The following is a 19,286-nucleotide window of genomic DNA, read 5'->3' as shown; positions in this document are numbered from 1 at the left end:
GCAACTAAGCCCATGCGCTACAACTACTGAGCCTGTGCTCTAGAGCCCACGAACCACAACTACTGAAGCCTGTGCGCCTAGAGCCCATGCTCCGCGACAAGAGAAGCCACCGCAATGAGAAGCCTGTGCACCGCAACGAAGGGTAGATCCCGCTCGCTGAAACTAGAGAAAGTCCATGCGCAGCAATGAAGACCCAATGCAGCCATAAGTAAATAAATAAATTAATTAAAATTAAACAAAACAAAAAACAGTCTTTGATTTTCAATATTGGAAACATTTTTATTAGAACAGTTATTTTATTAAAAGGCACGTTTTTATAGGTAAATGGAAAATTCACCATTCAAATCTGAGTACTGACTAATATGCATGACTTGCAGTTCAAACAGAGAACTACCAGAATGAGACATTGTCACCCACTGATAACATATTCTAACCAGAGGATTTTTAAAATAGTGAATCAAGCTCAGAAAAGTTCAAATTTTCCAACCTAAACACAGAGGTTGGTAAAGCTGCCTTTCTTGAGCAAAAAAAGATTAACAGAACAAAACTAAAGGTGAAAAATGTCAAGAAAAAAATCACATTTTAGAAAAAAAATCGTATTTATTTCTTTAAATGTAAAACGTATTGATGTGTGATGTGATATACAGACTGTAATTTTTTTTTTCTTTTTGGCCACACTGTGTGGCTTGTGGGATCTTAGTTCCTCAACAAGGGACTGAACCTGGGCCACAGCAGTGAAAGCGCCAAGAGACTGTAATTTTGATTCATGTAAATTGGAACACAAGTTAAGAAAAAACAAACTAGTCACACAGAGCCCAGAACAGATGCTCACTCCCTGAACACCAACAAATAAACGTCCTAGACAAATTAAAAGAGAATTCCTTATTAGCTTAGATATATTAATAAAGATTAAGAAATACTTACTGAAGATTCTGGATCTGACAGTTCATCCAATAATTTTCTTGCATCTACCACAGCTTGGTAAAGTCTCAGATTTTTGCCATCAGAAGCAACAAAGCAAGCACTCGCAGAATTGCAATATGTGCCTGAGAAAGTAAACACTTTGCATTATAATATATAGTTTATTTTTATTACTGGCTGAAGTATGAGAAAAAATATTCACACTTCTCTTTTTAGACATAACCATGGTCCAGAAACACAGATACAATTAATAGATATAAAATTATTAACCAAAAAAATTCAACAGATAGGTTATGAGAGGGAAAAGATGAAAAACAAAAGTCTAGAAACTCTAAACTTAAGTCTGATGCCTACATTCTGAATACTTATTAAAAATCTTCCTAATGACAAATATAAATCATTTTGTATATAAATAACTGTTTTAAAGCTTTTATTAATTTCACTATTAAAATGAACACTTACCAAGACAGTAACTAGGAATAAGAGTTGGAAGCCAAGCAACATTAGAGAAGGCTGAAGTATGTAAAGAGTTAATTCGTGCCAACTCCGATACTCCTCCAGTGTATGACAAAGGTCCTATTGGGTCCACGCGCCACAGAATAAGTTCACTGTAGATGGCATTCGGGTCGTGAAATGTACGTGTTGCTGCATTTCTGAGAGGTTGTTTCGAGGAACCTTTTATGTGTCTTACAGGATCCATTAATCTACCTAATTTATTGTCTGAGTCCCACTGAAAATCTGATTCAGGAGTCAGCAGAGCATTATGATGAGATGATGTCAATAATAATGGTAAAACTGAATGACATGCCAGGTCATTGAGGTGAAATCTATGACCACAATATCTAAATTTGTGAGATACAGTTAGAACAGTGGTAAAGGCAGACTTATCAGCAAAAGTGACTGCCCATTGATTTAAAGAGCCATCTATGTGTTTAGAGACCATCATTACTGTGGGAGCTAAAATGTTCATATTTGTACTGTGTGGTCCAGAATGCAGCTGTGATCCATGAGGACTGCATTCAGCCATCATGTCTTCGTGTAACAGAGTGTGGTGAGAATCTTTTGCAGCATTTATACAGGCATACATCATGATATTTTTACTAAGAGAGCTTGCATCACCAGATGGAAATGCAACAGGAATCCGAGAAGAAAAAGAAACCTGAAAAACACAATTACATGATTCAGTGCAAGCAGTCTGCCTCCTCTCAAAGTCTTCCAAAAATACTTCCATTTTCAAACTGTCAAACCTCAGCTTCCTAGCAAAGTATATCATTTTCGACCTTATTATGGTCTAATCCTTTTCCTCTATTTATATAGTATCATATATTCATCGCGTATGAGAAAACTGAAGAAATAATTTCAAGTATTTGAAACCTGAAACTTGCCTGTACATCTAGATGACTACAACCATAAATCTAAACAAATACTGTTCAGAAAGATAACCGATAAAGATAGTAGATTTAATTAATAAAACTGAAGAAGTGGAGGTGATACATCCTGAGTCACATTTTTAGGGTAGTTTCTTAAGTTTATTCAAAATATTGTGAATTCCCAGAAAAAATGAATACACATACATTCAAGTACTCACTATCACATTTCAAAGCCAAATTCATTTTACTTAAATTAATCAAGTTTATAAAATCTGTGGTCATTGACCCCCTTTGGTAGCAAGTTATTCTCTTCTCAGTTGCTTATCAAAAATAAAATCATCGAGTATTTCTGAAAACCTGCTAAATCTGAATAGCAACTGTTTTACTTTTTTAAGAAGTGTAAAAATTGCTTCATCAGTAAAATATACCTGGACTTGTCTAAATATTCCAGGATTATATTCATCCAAATACTTTACATGCCACACTAGGAAGGTACCATCTACCGGGTGTATAGTAAAAAGCATGTCAGGATTCTTATTCCATTCAGTTAGCAGCATTTCGATCTTCCGATCAAGCAGGACTGTAGGCAGTGGCATTGGTACACTAGGTCGTGAACAGGTTCTAGGACTTCCCTCTCTTTCTCCATCTTCATGTTCTGATGATCCTGTACCTGCTTCAGATTCTCTATCCAGGGATAATTCTAAATCAGAAAATAAATTTATCAGTACATACTAACAGAAATACTATAAAAAATTCATTTACATACTAGACTATCAAATTCATTTACATACTAGACTATACTACAGAAAATCATTTACATACTAGACTATCAATAAATAGCATACTAACTTTAGAAATCATGAATCCCTTTTACAACTTATGGCCAGGAAAAAAAACCAAGGAAGGAAACTCTTTTCTGATCTGAACTGAAAATTACTACATTTCTTAGTTTTAGATAAATCAAAATTTCATTCACACTATCACATTATCTTTATTATTACCATTATTAGCAAAACCTGTTACCCCCACCAAAAGCATGGCTTCCAAAGTAATACATTACTCAAAGCAATATGTTATAACAAAGCAAAGTTAGATGGTAGATGGTCCATAGTAGATGGTCAGTAAAGACCTGTGGAATGAATGGAAAAGTGAAAAGGAAGGAGGGGAGGAAGGAAAGATTACAAACCAAAGGTGGTTTCACAAAAAGCTGTCAGCCTGTAAAAAAGAAAAATCTGAACACAGGATACTAACCATGGTCTAGTTTCATATGTAAACCCCTCTCTCTTTCCTCCTGTGAACATTCATCTTCTCTATCTCCTTTGTCGTTTTCATGATCCACCTGCTTTTCAGAAAGTTTTCGTAATTGCTGCATAAATATTTCAGTAGATGATGTAAAATGAAATTCTTTGTTGTTTAACCAATGAACTACAAATCCCCCATTTCCATCATCAATGTTAAATACAGTGCCAACCAAGACATTTGGAATATCTGTGGAATCAAAAAAGATAAAATTTCAATGTGAATTTCTAATGTCTTTTAAAATATTACATGTGCCTATAAAGACTAATTCCATTACACAGAAAATGTGATAAACAAAAAGTAAACATAACTCTAGCACGGTTTGAAATTTTTAATTGAATTTAATGGTAAATGAACTAATGGCATAGACATACGGAATTAAATTACTAATTTAAAAACGAAACACACCAAATGCACAAACTTTTATTGAATCCTGGTTTGTGGATGAGGGAACAGAAAGACAAAACAGAAAAGCAAATCTAAAAGGCATTTTTGAGATGACTGAAATTTAAATATGAACTGAATATCAGAGATTATGGAATTATTTCTAATTTTCTTAGGTATGATAATGATATTGTGATTATGTAAAAAAATTTCCTTATTCTTAGGAGATACTTGCTGAAGTATGTAAGGGTGATATGCCATGATATGTGTAACTTACTTTGAAAACATTAAGAAAAAATTTCTCTCACACACACACACACATATAAACATACATATGTGTGTATATACAGAGAGAATAAAGCAACTGGCAAAATGTTAGCAATTGTTGAATCAAAGTGGGTGAAATGAGTGTTCACTGTACTATTCTTCCAACTTTTCTGACTGTTTTAAACTTTCCTCAAAAGTCGGGGAAAAATAATGCCAAGAAAGAACACAGGAAGGCAAGCAAATTTCTAAGTATAGCAGATTTTCTCCATGTGGGGTAACTGAAATTCATGCTATAGATCAGTTCACGTAAAACAGTATAATTCAAAAAAAAAAATCTCCTTAATCCCAAATCAAATTATAAATAATCCATTCAATAGAAAGAAAAAGAGACTGGGGGGGAAGCATCCAGATAACACCCTTTTGGAACTGTATTTGCTAAATACTTATCTTTATATAAATAAACATTTAAAAATAAAATCCTCTGCACCCTGAAGCAATAGACTTCCATTTCAATAAAATGTAACTATAACTTTATACAACTATAGTTCTTCCAGCAATGTAATATGAAACTAATAGGCCTTGTCATATGTTTTTCATCCAGAAAGAAAACAATGACCTTAAATAGAAGCTTTAAATATGCTCTTGCCAACAATGAACCTGCCTCAAAATACTTCTCAATGACATAGGAGGAAAAGAGCAAAAAGAAAACATCAAGGTTAGAAGAAACACTACCTTTCCCGAAGTGTAGGACAAGAAAGTCTATGAGGGTACAAAACAAGATATGCTGAAATATAAGGAAAACTATGCAAAAATATACTTTGATAAAGTTATAAAGAAGAGTTGAGAAGAAAGAATAATAGTGAAAATACAAAAGGGTGGGAAATCACACTAATTAACCAGGCTGCCACCACTTGTGTTCATCTCCAGGTTCAACTAAAGCTCTAATTACTTAGAAACTTTGCCATATTGTAGACAAACAATGGTGCTCAAAAATACTTATTTGAAGTTATTCCCTGAGGATCACACAGTCTCAATTTAAGAAATGGCACCTTATATTTCTGTTCCAATTAAGAAGTATTTTAAAAGGAAACATGGAGTATTAGCATAAAATTAGAAACAGGTTATAAAAGTAGTCCCACTTTTCTATTTATTTATCTTATTTCAGCAGATAAGAAATAAAACTTTACTATCCTTTACCTGTGGCGGGATTGATGCTCGCTGCAATGTGAAAATGACACAGTACATTTGCGTGATGGGAAATGTGTCTTTGAACCTCATGCGTTGCCATCTGGTCATGCATTAATTCAGTGTGCGTTACAAGAATGGAAGACTTCCTTTGTCCTTTCCTTAAATTTTTCAAATGGTGTATTGTCTAAAATAGAAAAATAATTACTAAATCCAAGTCTAGGAAGTCTAATAAGTGCTGATCCAAGTACTTTTGATTATTAAGGGTTTTACAATTTTCCTCTCTGTAAAACCTGACCATCTTAAAGGAAACTTTAACTACAATAGAACAACTTAATATATTCTCCACTGGTCTTGCAAATTTTATAGTTCAAGGCAGTAGTTGCTCAAAAACACTTATTATCTGCAGAAACCCCTATAAAGATTAGGAGTCCAAAGTCTAGTTTTTTCAGGATATTCCAGTACTGAGACGAAATTTACTAGTCAAAAGGGTGTAAAAAAAAAAAAAATTCCAAATCTTCCTACCAGGAAGAATATTCCTCCCCAAAATTCTCACTTAGAACTAAATAGCCAGCTAAATAATCTAATATATAACCTCTATTATAAAGACAAAAAGAGGGTACAAAAATACAGAATAACAAGGGGAACCTTAACTTAGATAAGAGTAGCCAGGAAAGACCCCATGAAAGTATTGACCTGTGGAATTTGTTCAAACTGAGATATGTGCCTATGATAAAAATTCTGTACTGGCATACTCCATCATCTGAACTATTCTGACACGGGACCATGTCAATTCTCAGCACAATCTTTTCTCCACACCATAACCCCACCACACAGCAATTCCTTATTCTGTCACTTAACAATACTGTGCTTAATAATAATATACCATTCTTTTCCTTTGTTCCTTGCAATCAATGAAATAAAATGTGGCATCCTCTCAGTTCTTTCTGCAGTAAAATAAAACATCTGGTCCTTCCTTTCAATTCCACAGCCCTTGTCCCTTTTCATGTGAAAAACAGTATCAGTTCTATGGCGTGTCCTCTGTCTCTGGTCTCCCGGTTATTTCTTTGATTATACCTATCAAATTAGTTTCACTCAATCTTTGACATTTATCATTATTTTAAATTAGATTGCCAAGGCTGTGCTATATTGGTCAGTTATCTTCTCCTAGGAACAAAATGTATAATTTAAGTATATATAGAATTATATAGACCTTGCAGTTAGGGGTTTTATAGGAAAGGACATTAGAAAGCAAAATAGCTCATAAGTCAGATAATCAGGTTTTTTCTATTAAAAACAATTTTAACATTACTAATTGACAACATTTTATTAAAAGGCAGCAAAAATGTGTCAAATCACTGATTACATTTTATTTTTTCTTTTATTTTATGTAGCAGTTAATAATTCGATTTAACAAACACTTGAAAAGAAATATATTAGATAACATGGAGGATATAAAGATATCTAAAAGCCCTTAGTCTCCAAAAGCTCATATGTAATTTAAAGATAAAATGTTATACAAATATATATAAATTATTATAAACATCTAGTAAATAAAGTACTTTTTCCCACTAATTTTCAATCAATAGCAAAACATAACTCTAACTGTTCTGACTTGTGCTTTAATTTCATTTATGCTTTAAATGTTGGAAAAAACTGTATAAATAGTGCCCAAACACAGAGAGCATCAGAGCAGGACTACTTTACATAAAACTTTAAAGGACCACATCCTTAGCCTATTAAACCCCCAAAATATTTTTGCTTGCCAAAACTGCAAAACCATTTTGGCTATGCAACCATTAAAGTGTTAATGTAAACGTGCAATGTAAAAGTATAATTAGTTATGTACAGAGATGTTTATAACACATTAAGTATAAAAAGCAAGTTATAAAACATTATTGCATAATATGATCTCAATCTTGTAAATAAAAAAAATGTACAAACACATATTGGAATAGTTGGATTATAAACTCTACATTTTTTTCTTTTTCCTAATCTAATTTTAGAATAAGCATATACTCTTTGTGTAATAAAGTCACATGAAAAATTAAGAAAATTAGCAATCTAGGTTTACTATAATAAATTTCTGGTAATTTTTAATAATGTGTTTATCTCATTTTATTCGCTAATCATAATGGGCACAACAGTTCATACTATATTATAAATAATCTAATTTCTTAGAAAGCATTTTTATTTTATATATAGTATTTAAAAACTAGAAAAATTATTTCACTTTCAAAATATTAAACCGTGAAAACTGTGCAATTATATAAGTTCACTTAATATCTTAACAACACCTTTATTCTTATTCATAATAGTCATTTTTAATTAGAAAAATAAATGTAAAATTTAATCCTCGTGAAACAAAAGCAAAATATTTTTATTTTTAATCTGTTTATTTTTTTAAAGATTGCTGTGGTTTATTTTATTTATTTATTTATTTATTTTGCTGCGCCGCGCAGCTTGCGGGATCTTACTTCCCTGACCAGGGATCGAACCCAGGCCCCAGCAGTGAAAGCACCAAGTCCTAACCACTGGACTGCCAGGGAATTCCCCACAAAACATTTTTAATTACAACCAATTTCAAAGACTTTTACATGTTTTATTAATCAAAGTTGCCTACTCCTATAGATTTTCACACTCAACATGTAAACTGGAAGAATTAAATTTATACTATTTATCTAGACTACATATCTGAGATCATTACTGTCTATATCTGTCTTCTAAGTGACATAAAATAAGTGAGAATTCTTTGCCATTAATTTCGTCATTATGTATACCATGCACCATCTGCAACTTAGCTTATGAATTCCCACCATACTCACATTATCTTCAAGAGTCATTTACCATTTTAAATAATACAGTACCTCAAGAGCATGTTGTACTCCGTCTTTGTGACTTCCAGCATGAGTAAGGCTGCTGGCAGTGCTGGAAGTGGTAGTCTCGCAAATCTGCTCACCCAAAAGACAGTCTTCTGGTAATACGGTTTCTGCCCACAGCCGGCAGACACCATCATGGCATGAAGTTAATAACACATTACAGACAGAACCTCTAATGATAAAGAGAAATGAACAAAAGTTACTGTGAGTATCAATGACATGAAAAATTAAAGGCTATTAATATTTAGTTCTTCATCCTTAAAGATGACATTAACGCAAAACAGTATGATCTATGTGTAGTTATTTTTCCAATAATGATAATGGATTTCTACTGACTATTTCACACTCTTACCAAACCCCATGTATTACCTGCTCAGACCTGCAAGGCGGTAGGCTGGACATAGGGTGCAATCAGTTACCATAAAATAAGAACAACCTAACTGTCCCTGACACTCACCTTAATTCATTAAACTTATGTCTTGAACAGCTAAACTAAATGACAGTATAGTATGCTTCCAATTGCTTTAGAAATTACATTGTGTGGAGAAAGAGTATCAATGGAAGAGCTTGAAATCACGCACAGTACGGCTGTGAACATCATAAAAACTAGGAAATGGTCCTGACGAAGGAAACAGAAATTAATGCCAGATTATACATGTGCTGCTTGAAAACAAGGCTCTGGAGGATTAGTATCTCCTAAACAAAACAAAGTAAACATCAAAAGAAAACCTACATTTCTGTCATTACAACTTGCAGAATGACCATAATAAAAGATCATTAATTATAATTAAACTATGTGGTTTATGGCAGTAGTTCCAGCATTTTGTTTTATCCTTCTTATAATCTAAACAGTTATAAATAGGTAAACAAACTTATTAATAATAAAACTGTAAGGAGACTATAAATTCAAACTATAAATCAATTTCCATTAAGTTAAGCAAAAATGTCACAGCATCAAGCAGCTGAAGTGGTTTAACCACTCATCGTGAAAAAAAAAATTTTCCCATTAAAAAAATGCTTACATACAATCTGACTCAGTCAAAGGTAAAGTGTTCTGCAAATGTTTTCCATAGATGCAAATAACTTAAACAGATTTAGAGTAACCTTTTATCTAGATTCCAAAAATGTATATATTCCCCATTTTATCATTTACTGAGCACCTCCATAATAGGTGTGCTGTATTTCCCATCAAGTGCAAACAGTGCTCAGATATATTTAGCAGATGAAATAACCCTTCCTCAAGAATGAATACAGATTTCTAAGCAAGCATTTTTAGAACTGTATATATAATACAGGAATCATTGGTATGAGCTGTTTTGTAGTTTGCTTTATCTTCTAAACACTTTTAAGAGATGGCTGTAACAATGAAGAAAAACTTATAATAAATCCTTTGAGAAGTTTCTGTTGATAGCCCTAAGATAAGAAAAACTTGGCCACTTTATTCACTGTATGTATATGATATGCCTTCCCAGAATGCATATTACTGACAGTTTATTACTATGTTTTATTCTCCCTCAGTGTGTGCTTTCCTGTTACTTGCAAACGTCTCCTTCCTGGAATCTACTGCTGCTGCTGATACTGACAATACCAGCTAACGCTGCCCTGGCACACACAATGTGCAAAGGCCTGTATAAGCATTCACACTCACTCACACATTTCAGTCTCATACAACTCTCTGAGGTAGGTACTACTACGACCCCCATTCTACAGAGGCATGGAGAGCTTAAGAAATTTAGTCAAAAGCTCACGAAGCTGGTAACAACAGCAGAATCTGAAGTCAGGCAGTTGATGCCCAGAACCTCTGCTATTCATTGCCACCATGTCAATTAAAAGGACCTTTGTTTTCATTATTTCTACAAACATATAAGTAATACAAAATGAAGTTCTATGACACAGTTGTCTAACCTGGGCATATATTTGCTAGTTTTACGCCATGAAAAACCTGTCACAGCTCGCGGATGTGCCAAATAGACAAAGGAAAACTGGGTAGACGCCTGTCTCCTTTCCACTTCATGATGATCCGGAGGTATAATTGAAGACTTCCAACCAGTCATAGGGTACCACACTTTCAAAAGACAATCATCCTGTGAAAATATATAGGCCAATATAAAATTAATTTGTATCTACACATTTCAAAATTTAAGTGGTTCGAAGAAGCTTTAAAAATTAAGCTATATTGGTGTCAGTTTATTTATCTCTTGTAAAAATAAAATACAGTGTGTGTGTGAAAAAAAATTAAGCTATATATAAAAACTAAAATGTGACCTATACATAATACAAAACTAAACCTAAAATGATGTTTATTATTCTAAATAATACCATTCTTGAGAAATAAATGGTCAGTGTGCTCATTATTAATCTTCTCTACACAAAGGTACTTTTCAAACAGAGATTGAAGCCAAATTCCCCCACTTCAATACACAAGGGTCACTGTAAAGAAAAGACTCTGGAACCAGATGCTAGCCTGATAAGAAAGAAGCCATGTTATCTGTCACTGTTATCATCTTCTCCTTTTTGAAGAGATCTGAAAGGATGAGACAAGACAAACCCTTTTTAAATATGAATTGCTTCTTACTCTAAATCAGGACTCAGCAAACTCTTCCTGTAAAAGGCCAAGTAAGTTAGGCTTTGTGGACCACACAGCCTGTGACACAGATTCTCCTTGGGTTGTTTTTTTTTTTTTTTTCTTAGAACCCTTCAAAAATGTAAAATCCATTCTTGGTTCATGGGCCATAGTGTTCTGATTCCTACTCTAAATGATGAGAGGGCATCTAGGCAGTTTTTGGGAACCACTTCTATGCCCACTTAAATTTAAAGGTATAACAATAGGCACTGACTTTATCATTTTACTTAGTTCTAAGAATTTTGTTAAAGGCCTAAATAATTTTATCTTATTTAACAGGAACTATCTCTTTTATAGTGCTTCATCCTCTATGGTGTACATGAAGGAAAATAAAAAACATTTATGTAAAAATCTCAATCTCTAAGAAACAATGAAATTATGTATAGGTCCAAATATTTTCACCTGGACTAGACAAAACACTTCTGTTTTTTTCCATCTTAGTATTCATTCTCAATCTATACTACATAATGTATGTTTCCACTAAGGTCTCATTTATTTGGATATTTGAATTACACAACAAATCTCTTTGAGTACTTATTCTGAGACAACCACTTAACAGTGCACTAGTTGCTTTCCTCCAAGTACTTTCTCCACCTTAGCATCACTTTCACCTTCCCAAATTTACAACCTATGGCACAACCTATGGCAGTAGTTTCAGATTATGTACCACAAAAACCCTTGAGGTACCTGAGAGCCCTTAAGGAGTCATCAAGGAAAGTCAGAGAGCCTCCACAAGCCGAGCAATCAAGCCCCTTTTCCCATTCCCGCCAGCTTTCCCCTCAAATGAAGCAGCCTCACCATTGTCATGTTACTACCTAAAACTCTAAAACCACACAGAATTAAACTAGAAATCTGTACAAGAAAGATAGCTAGAAAATTCCCAAATATTTATAAACTAAACAAAAACACTTCTAAATTACAAGACAATTTTTTTAATGTATTTATTTTATTTTTGGCTGCACTGGGTCTTTGTTGCTGCACACAGGCTTTTCTCTAGTTGAGGTGAGCGGGGGCTACTCTTCATTGTGGTGTGCAGGCTTCTCATTGTGGTGGCTTCTCTTGTTGTGGAGCATGGGCTCTAGGTGCGTGGGCTTCAGTAGCTGTGGCTCGAAGGCCCTAGAGTGCAGGCTCAGCAGCTGTGACACATGGGCTTAGTTGCTCCGCGGCATGTGGGATCTTCCCAGACCAGGGATTGAACCCGTGTCCCCTGCACTGGCAGGTGGATTCCCAACCACAGCGCCACCAGGGAAGCCCAGCAAATTTTAACATATGTTGAACTGAATGAAAATGAAAGCAAAACATAAAAATTTGGGAGTTGCAGCTACATCAGTGCTTAGAAGGAAATGTATAGCTTTAAATGCTTATATCAAAAAAGAAGACAGGTCTCAAACCAATGGTTTAAGTTTCTACCTGAAGCATCAAATAAGAGCAAAGAGAACTCATATTAAAGAGATATAAAGAAGAATGAAAACCAATGAAATAAAATACAAAAATTATAGAGAAATCAATGAATCCAAAACCTATTTGTGAAGAGATCAATAAAATTGATAATCTATCTAGAAAGACCAAAAATATTTAGAGAGAAAACACAAATTACCATTACCAAGAATGAAAGGTGGGACATGGCTACAGATCCTACAATATGTTAAATCCCTCGAAAGACAATTTCAAAAAAAATTGACAAAGGAAGAAATAGAAAACCTGAATAGCTCTACATCTATTAAAGATGCTGAATTCACAATTTCAAGTCTTCTCACCAGAAAACAAAACCCTAAAACTACAACTAAAATCTGAGGCCCAGGTGGCTTTACTGATGAACTTTACCAAACATTTAAGGAAGAAATAGCACCAATCCTTCACAAAGTGTTTCAGAAAATTGAGGAAAAGATCTCATTGTATAAGGGCAGTATTATTACCGAGATAACAAAACCAAAGACATAAAAAAACTATACAGGAATATCTTTCATGAACAAAGACGCAAACACCTTTAAACCTAATCCATCAGCATATTAAAAAAAAAAAACAAATCGTGACCAAGTGGAGTTTATCCCAGCAAAGTGAAGTGGGTTTAACACTGGAAAAATCAGTAATTGCATTTCATCATAGTAACAGAATGAAAAAGAAAACCTACATAATTAACTCACGATATGCAGGAACAGCACTTGACAAAAGTAAACACTAATTCATGGGGGAGAACAACACTCTCAGCATATAGGAATAGGAAAAATAAAAGGGAACATATACAACACGATCAAGTTGAGTGACTCTACAATAAACCTACAACTTACATCATATATAATGGTGCAAGACAATGCTCTTCCCATAAAATTGGGAGCAATACAAGAATGTCTGCTCTCATCAGTTCTACTCAACATTGTACTAGAGGTCCTAGTACTTGCAATATATTGGGTAAGGGAAAAAAATAAAAGGTATACAGATTAGAAAGGAAGAAGTAAAATTGTCTTTTTTCACAAAATCCTAAGAAAACTACCCAAAAAGGCTGCTAGAACTGACAAGCAAGGTAATAAGACTAAGGATCAAAATTCAAAAATCAATTCTATTTCTATATTTAACAATAATTAGCAATGTAATTTCTGTAAATACTTTTTACATTAGGAAGATAAACTTAAATTGTGTACCCTGAAAACTATGAAACGCTGCTAAGAGAAAGAAAACCTAAATAAAAAGAGAAACATACCACATTCGTAGATAAGAAGACCAAATGTGGGACTTCCACAGTGGCGCAGCAGTTAAGAATCCGCCTGCCAATGCAGGGAACACGGGTCGATCCCTGGTCCGGGAAGATCCCACATGCTGTGGAGCAACTAAGCCCGTGCACCACAACTACTGAGCCTGCGTTCTAGAGCCCACGAGCCACAACTACTGAAGCCCATGCGCCTAGAGCCCCCGCTCTGCAACAAGAGAAGCCACCACAATAAGAAGCCTGCACTTCGCAACGAAGAGTAGCCTCTACTCGCTGCAACTAGAGAAAGCCCACACACAGCAACGAAGACCCAAAGCAGCCAAAAATTAATTAATTATTTTAAAATTAAAAAAAAAAAGACCAAATGTTACTAATGTACAATTCTTCCCAAATTGTTCTATAGAGATACAATGTATATAAATAGCATCAAAATCACAGCAGGCTTTTTTGTAGAAACTGACAAAATCTGTATGGAAATCAAAGGACTGACACCACCAAAAATATTTTAAAAGTACAAAGTTAGAGAAAACTACTTGTTTTTGGAACTAAACATAAAGCCACAATAATCAAGACACATAATATTAGCGTAAGGGGATACACACACACACACACACACACACACACACACACACACACACATATATCACAATGGAACAAAACAGAGAGGCCAGGATCAGATCCACACATGTATGGAAAACTGATTTTCAACAAAGTTGTCTAGGAAATTCAATGGAGAGTGGATTGCCTTTTTAAAATGCCACTGAAATATCTTGATATACCTTTGGGGAAAAACTGACTTCAAATCAAATGCAAAAAAACCACCTCAAAATGTAAAAGTCAAAACTATAAAACCTCTAAAAGAAAACATAGTAAAATATCTTTGTGATTTCAAGGTAGACAAAGATTTTTTAAATCTAGGCCACAAAAAGCACAAACCAATTTTTTAAAATTGATGTTGGATTTCTTCAAAATTAAAAACTTCTGCCCATCAAAAGACATTGTTTAAAAAAATTAAAAGGCAAGTTACAGACTGGGAGGAAATATATATAATAGATTTATCTTTCAATTGTACTAAATATAGAAAGAACTCGTAATTCTATAATAATGAGAAAACAAACCCAATTTTTTTAATGGGCAAAGGACAAATAAACACTTTACCAAAAAAAAGTATACAGACAGGCAATAAGCATGTGCTCAACATCATTAGAAATCAGAGAAATATATATGAAAACCACAATAAGACACCACTACCCAGACTATTAGAATGGCTAATATTAAAAAGGCTGACAATGCCAAATGTTGGCAAGAAAGTGGAGCAACTGATATTATTCAATTGTTGGTGAGTATGCAAAATGGTACAACTTTGGAAAGCGCCTGGTACTTTTTTGTAACGTACCATGTGACTCAACAATTCCACTCATAGGTATTTTTTACCCATGAGAAGTGAAATGTTTATACAAAGACTTGCAAATGAATGGTCATAGTAGCTTTGTTCATTTTAGCCTAAAACTCCATACAACCTATATGTCAATCAACAGGTGAATGGATAAACAAATTATGATATACCCATATAACAGAATACAACTCAAATAAAAAGAACAAATTACTGATGCACACAACACAGATGAATCGCAAAACACTGTGCTAAGTGCAAGAACTCAGACACAATAGAGTATAAGACACAATTTCATTTACATACAACTCTAGTGAAGACAAATCTAATCAATAGTGATAGAAAGCAGAGCAGCTATTTATTATCTGGAACTAGGAATAGGAGTAAGGATTAATTGGGAAGAAGCAAAAGGAAACCTTTTGAGATGATGTAAGTGTCCAATAACTAGATCGTGGTGGTGATTACATAGGTCTTTAAATTTGTCAAAATACACTGAACTGCACATTTAAAAAATAATTTCATTTTATGTTAATTATACCTTTTAGGTCAATTACATATGGTTTAATTATACCATATAAAGTTAATTATAAAAAAGACATAACAAGATTTATATAAAAGGATGTTCATTTTTAATGGCAATAGAAAAAAATGAGAACTACTAAATGTTCATTAATAGTTATCTGGTTAAGTTAAACTATGGTATACATTCATTCATATAATGGCAAATTATGTTGCCTTTAAAAAGAAAAGATATATCTGTATTGACACATCACTCTATCTATGATACAGTAAGTGAATAAATCAGCTTAAAGAATATGTACACACACACACACTTCTCTGTGGTTTACAAAGGCATCAAAAAGTCTAAAAGAATATATATTAAACAGAGAACAGTGGCCTTTTTTTTTTTTACTGGGGGTATGGCTATTTGGCTGGAGATTTTCATTTTCTCTGCATGTTCCTCTTAATAATAAATACATATTATGTTAAAGAAGTAGAGATATTTCCATGTTAAAGGGGGAATAAAGGGCTTCCCTGGTGGCGCAGTGGTTGAGAGTCCGCCTGCCGATGCAGGGGACATGGGTTCGTGGCCTGGTCTGGGAAGATCCCACATGCCGCGGAGTGGCTGGGCCCGTGAGCCATGGCCGCTGAGCCTGCACATCCAGAGCCTGTGCTCCGCAACGGGAGAGGCCGCGGCAGTGAGAGGCCCGCGTCCGGCAAAAAAAAAAAAAGGGGGGGGGAAATAAAGGTCAATAAGCCAATCCTTAAATAACCAAAACACTAAATCTAGGTACAGAGACACGCTCTCAAGAGGAAGAAAAGCTTCAGGGAACATTCTGTAGCCAGCTGCTTCCCTTCCCGCCAAAATCACCCTCCTCAAAAATTCTTCTCACCTTAGCTCTTAGAAAGCCCAGTTTTTTTCTCAAAAGAGTAATCCTCTATTAAAGAAAAATGGTTTTGAAAAAAACCAAGGTATTTTAAGTTACATTCAAATTTTAAAAATAGAAATTATAGAAAGTGTTCAGATATAAACTTCATAAACATGAACAGTATTTTTTATTGAACAAATATAATGCTTTACAATTTTCAAAAGTTTCACACACACGATTTCATATAATCCCATAATAACCCCCTTTTAAAATCCCCTACCCCTACATTGCCCTCTCCCACTTCCCTCTCCCCACTGGTAACCACTAGTTTGTTCTCTGTGAGTCTGCTTTTTTGTTTTATTCACTAGTTTGTCATATTTTTTAGATTCCACATATAAGTGATATCATACAGTATTTGTCTCTCTGACTTATTTCACTTAGTGTAATGCCCTCCAAGTCCACCCACGTTGCTGCAAATGGCAAAATTTCATTCTTTTTTACGGCTGAGTTGTATTTCATTGTGTGTATATACACACACATACCATGGAGGGCCCAAATCAATAAAATCAGAAATGGAAAAGGAGAAGTTATAACTGACACCACAGAAATACAAAGGATCATAAGAGACTACTACAAGCAAATATACACCAATAAAATGAACAACCTAGAAGAAATGGACAAATTCTTAGAAAGGTACAAACTCCCAAGACTGAACCAGGAAGAAATAGAAAATATGAACAGGCCAATTACCAGTAATGAAATTGAATCAGTAATTTTAAAACTCCCAATAAACAAAAGTCCAGGACCAGATGGCTTCACTGGTGAATTCTACCAAACATTTAGAGAAGACTTAACACCTATGCTTATGAAACTATTCCAAAACACTGCAGAGGAAGGAATACTGCTGAACTCATTCTATGAGGCTGGCATCACCCTGATACAAAAACCAGACAAAGATATCACAAAAAAAGAAAATTACAGGCCATTATCACTGATGAACATAGATGCAAAAATCCTCAACAGGGCTTCCCTGGTGGCCCAGTGGTTAAGAGTCCGCCTGCCGATGCAGGGGACACGGGTTCGTGCCCCGGTCCGGGAAGATCCCACATGCCACAGAGCGGCTGGGCCTGTGAGCCATGGCCGCTGAGCCTGCGCGTCCGGAGCCTGTGCTCCACAACGGGAGAGGCCACAACAGTGAGAGAGGCCCGCGTACCGGAAAAAAAAAAAAAAAAAAATCCTCAACAAAATATTAGCAAACCAAATCCAACAACACATTAAAAGGATCATACACCATGATCAGGTGGGATTTATCCCAGGGATGCAAGGGTTTTTCAATATCTGCAGATCAATGTGATATACCACATTAATAAATTGAAGAATAAAAACCATATGATCATCTCAATAGATGCAGAAAAAGCTTCTGACAAAATTCAACACCCATTAATGATAAAAACTCTCCAGAAAGTAGGCATAGAGGGAACCTACCTCAACATAATAAAGGTCATATATGACAAGCCCACAGCTAACATCATACTCAACAGTGAAAAGCTGAAAGCATTTCCTCTAAGATCAGGCACAAGACAAGGATGTCTACTCTCACCACTTTTATTCAACATAGTTTTGGAAGTCTGAGCCACAGCAATCCGTGAAGAAAAAGAAAGAAAAGAAATACAAATTGGAAAGGAAGACGTAAAACTGTCACTGTTTGCAGACATGATACTGTTCATAGAAAATCCTAAAGACACTACCAGAAAACTACTAGGGCTCGTCAGTGAATTCAGTAAAGTTGCTGGATAGAAAATTAATATACAGGACTTCCCTGGTGGTGCAGTGGTTAAGAATCCACCTGCCAATGCAGGGGACACAGGCTCAAGCCCTGGTCTGGGAAAATCTTACAGGCCGTGGAGCAACTAAGCCCATGCGCCACAACTACTGAGCCTGCACTCTAGAGCCCGCAAGCCACAACTACTGAGCCCGTGTGCCGCACCTACTGAAGCCCGTGTGCCTAGAGCCCGTGCTCTGCAACAGGAGAAGCCACCGCAATTAGAAGCCCGAGCACCGCAACAAAGAGTAGCCCCGGCTCGCCGCAACTGGAGAAAGCCCACACACAGCAACGAAAACCCAACACAGCCAAAAATAAATACATAAATAAATAAATTTATTTTTTTAAAAAAATAGATCCTACCATCAAAAGTACTCAATGAACTATAATATTAAAAATCCAGAAGGTAATTGGATTTGAATCCCCAAACACCTGAGTTGAAATTCTGTCATGTGTAGCAGAGGCTTCTGGAAAATGCCTTCTAGTGGTAGATCACAGTCACCATCTGTTTCATCAAGTCAGACAAACTTGGCTTTATTAACAGCAGCAGAACAGATTGAAGAGGAGAGGAAGCCAACATTACAAAGTTAGTTTCTGTTCGTTTTATTAAGATCATCTTAATTAGATGTGGTTATCTTCTCAAAAAAGTGAAGAAATAAGTTTTTAAAATCCACGACATAATTTATTAACCCCCAAAGGCATTCTTTTTTTTCAATTAATTTTCATTGGAGTATAGTTGATTTACAATGTTGTGTTAGTTTCTGCTGTACAGCAAAGTGACTCAGTTATCCACTCTTTTCTAGATTCTATTCCCATATGTGTCATTACAGAGTATTGAGCAGAGTTCCCTGTGCTATACGGTAGGTTCTTATTAGTTATCTATTTTATATATAGTAGGATATATATATATATCCTTGTGCTATAAAGTAGGTTCTTATTATCTATTTTATATATGTCAATCTCAAAGGCATTCTTATCTTTCCCTCAGAAATGTGAAACACTTAGCTCTTAGGAGAATTGAACATTAAAAGCTTAAGGGGGGGGGGGTGCTTCCCTGGTGGCGCGGTGG

At 34.9% G+C, this 19,286-nt stretch overlaps 1 protein-coding gene across 6 annotated transcripts in view; it reads right to left on the bottom strand.

The window, feature by feature from the left end:
- DMXL2 (Dmx like 2) overlaps nt 1-19,286 on the bottom strand; it is a 157,199-nt gene that overhangs the window by 85,018 nt on the left and 52,895 nt on the right. For 5 of the 6 annotated variants that reach the window (XM_079913056.1, XM_079913058.1, XM_079913057.1 and 2 more), the window contains 7 exons: nt 10,211-10,389; nt 8,294-8,477; nt 5,439-5,613; nt 3,543-3,779; nt 2,720-2,991; nt 1,384-2,080; nt 925-1,046 (listed from right to left, as the gene is read on the bottom strand). In XM_079913056.1, the coding sequence (XP_079769182.1) occupies nt 925-1,046; nt 1,384-2,080; nt 2,720-2,991; nt 3,543-3,779; nt 5,439-5,613; nt 8,294-8,477; nt 10,211-10,389 (1,866 nt within the window). Of the gene's footprint in view, nt 1-924; nt 1,047-1,383; nt 2,081-2,719; nt 2,992-3,542; nt 3,780-5,438; nt 5,614-8,293; nt 8,478-8,762; nt 9,043-10,210; nt 10,390-19,286 lie in introns of those variants that run through there. The other variant, XM_079913061.1, reaches the window with a different exon arrangement.

This window comes from Stenella coeruleoalba (assembly GCF_951394435.1).
Source record: "Stenella coeruleoalba genome assembly, chromosome: 2".
NCBI classification, from domain to species: domain Eukaryota; kingdom Metazoa; phylum Chordata; class Mammalia; order Artiodactyla; family Delphinidae; genus Stenella; species Stenella coeruleoalba.
Note: the sequence above shows the minus strand (reverse complement) of the source record. Positions and strands in the feature narration are given on the sequence as shown.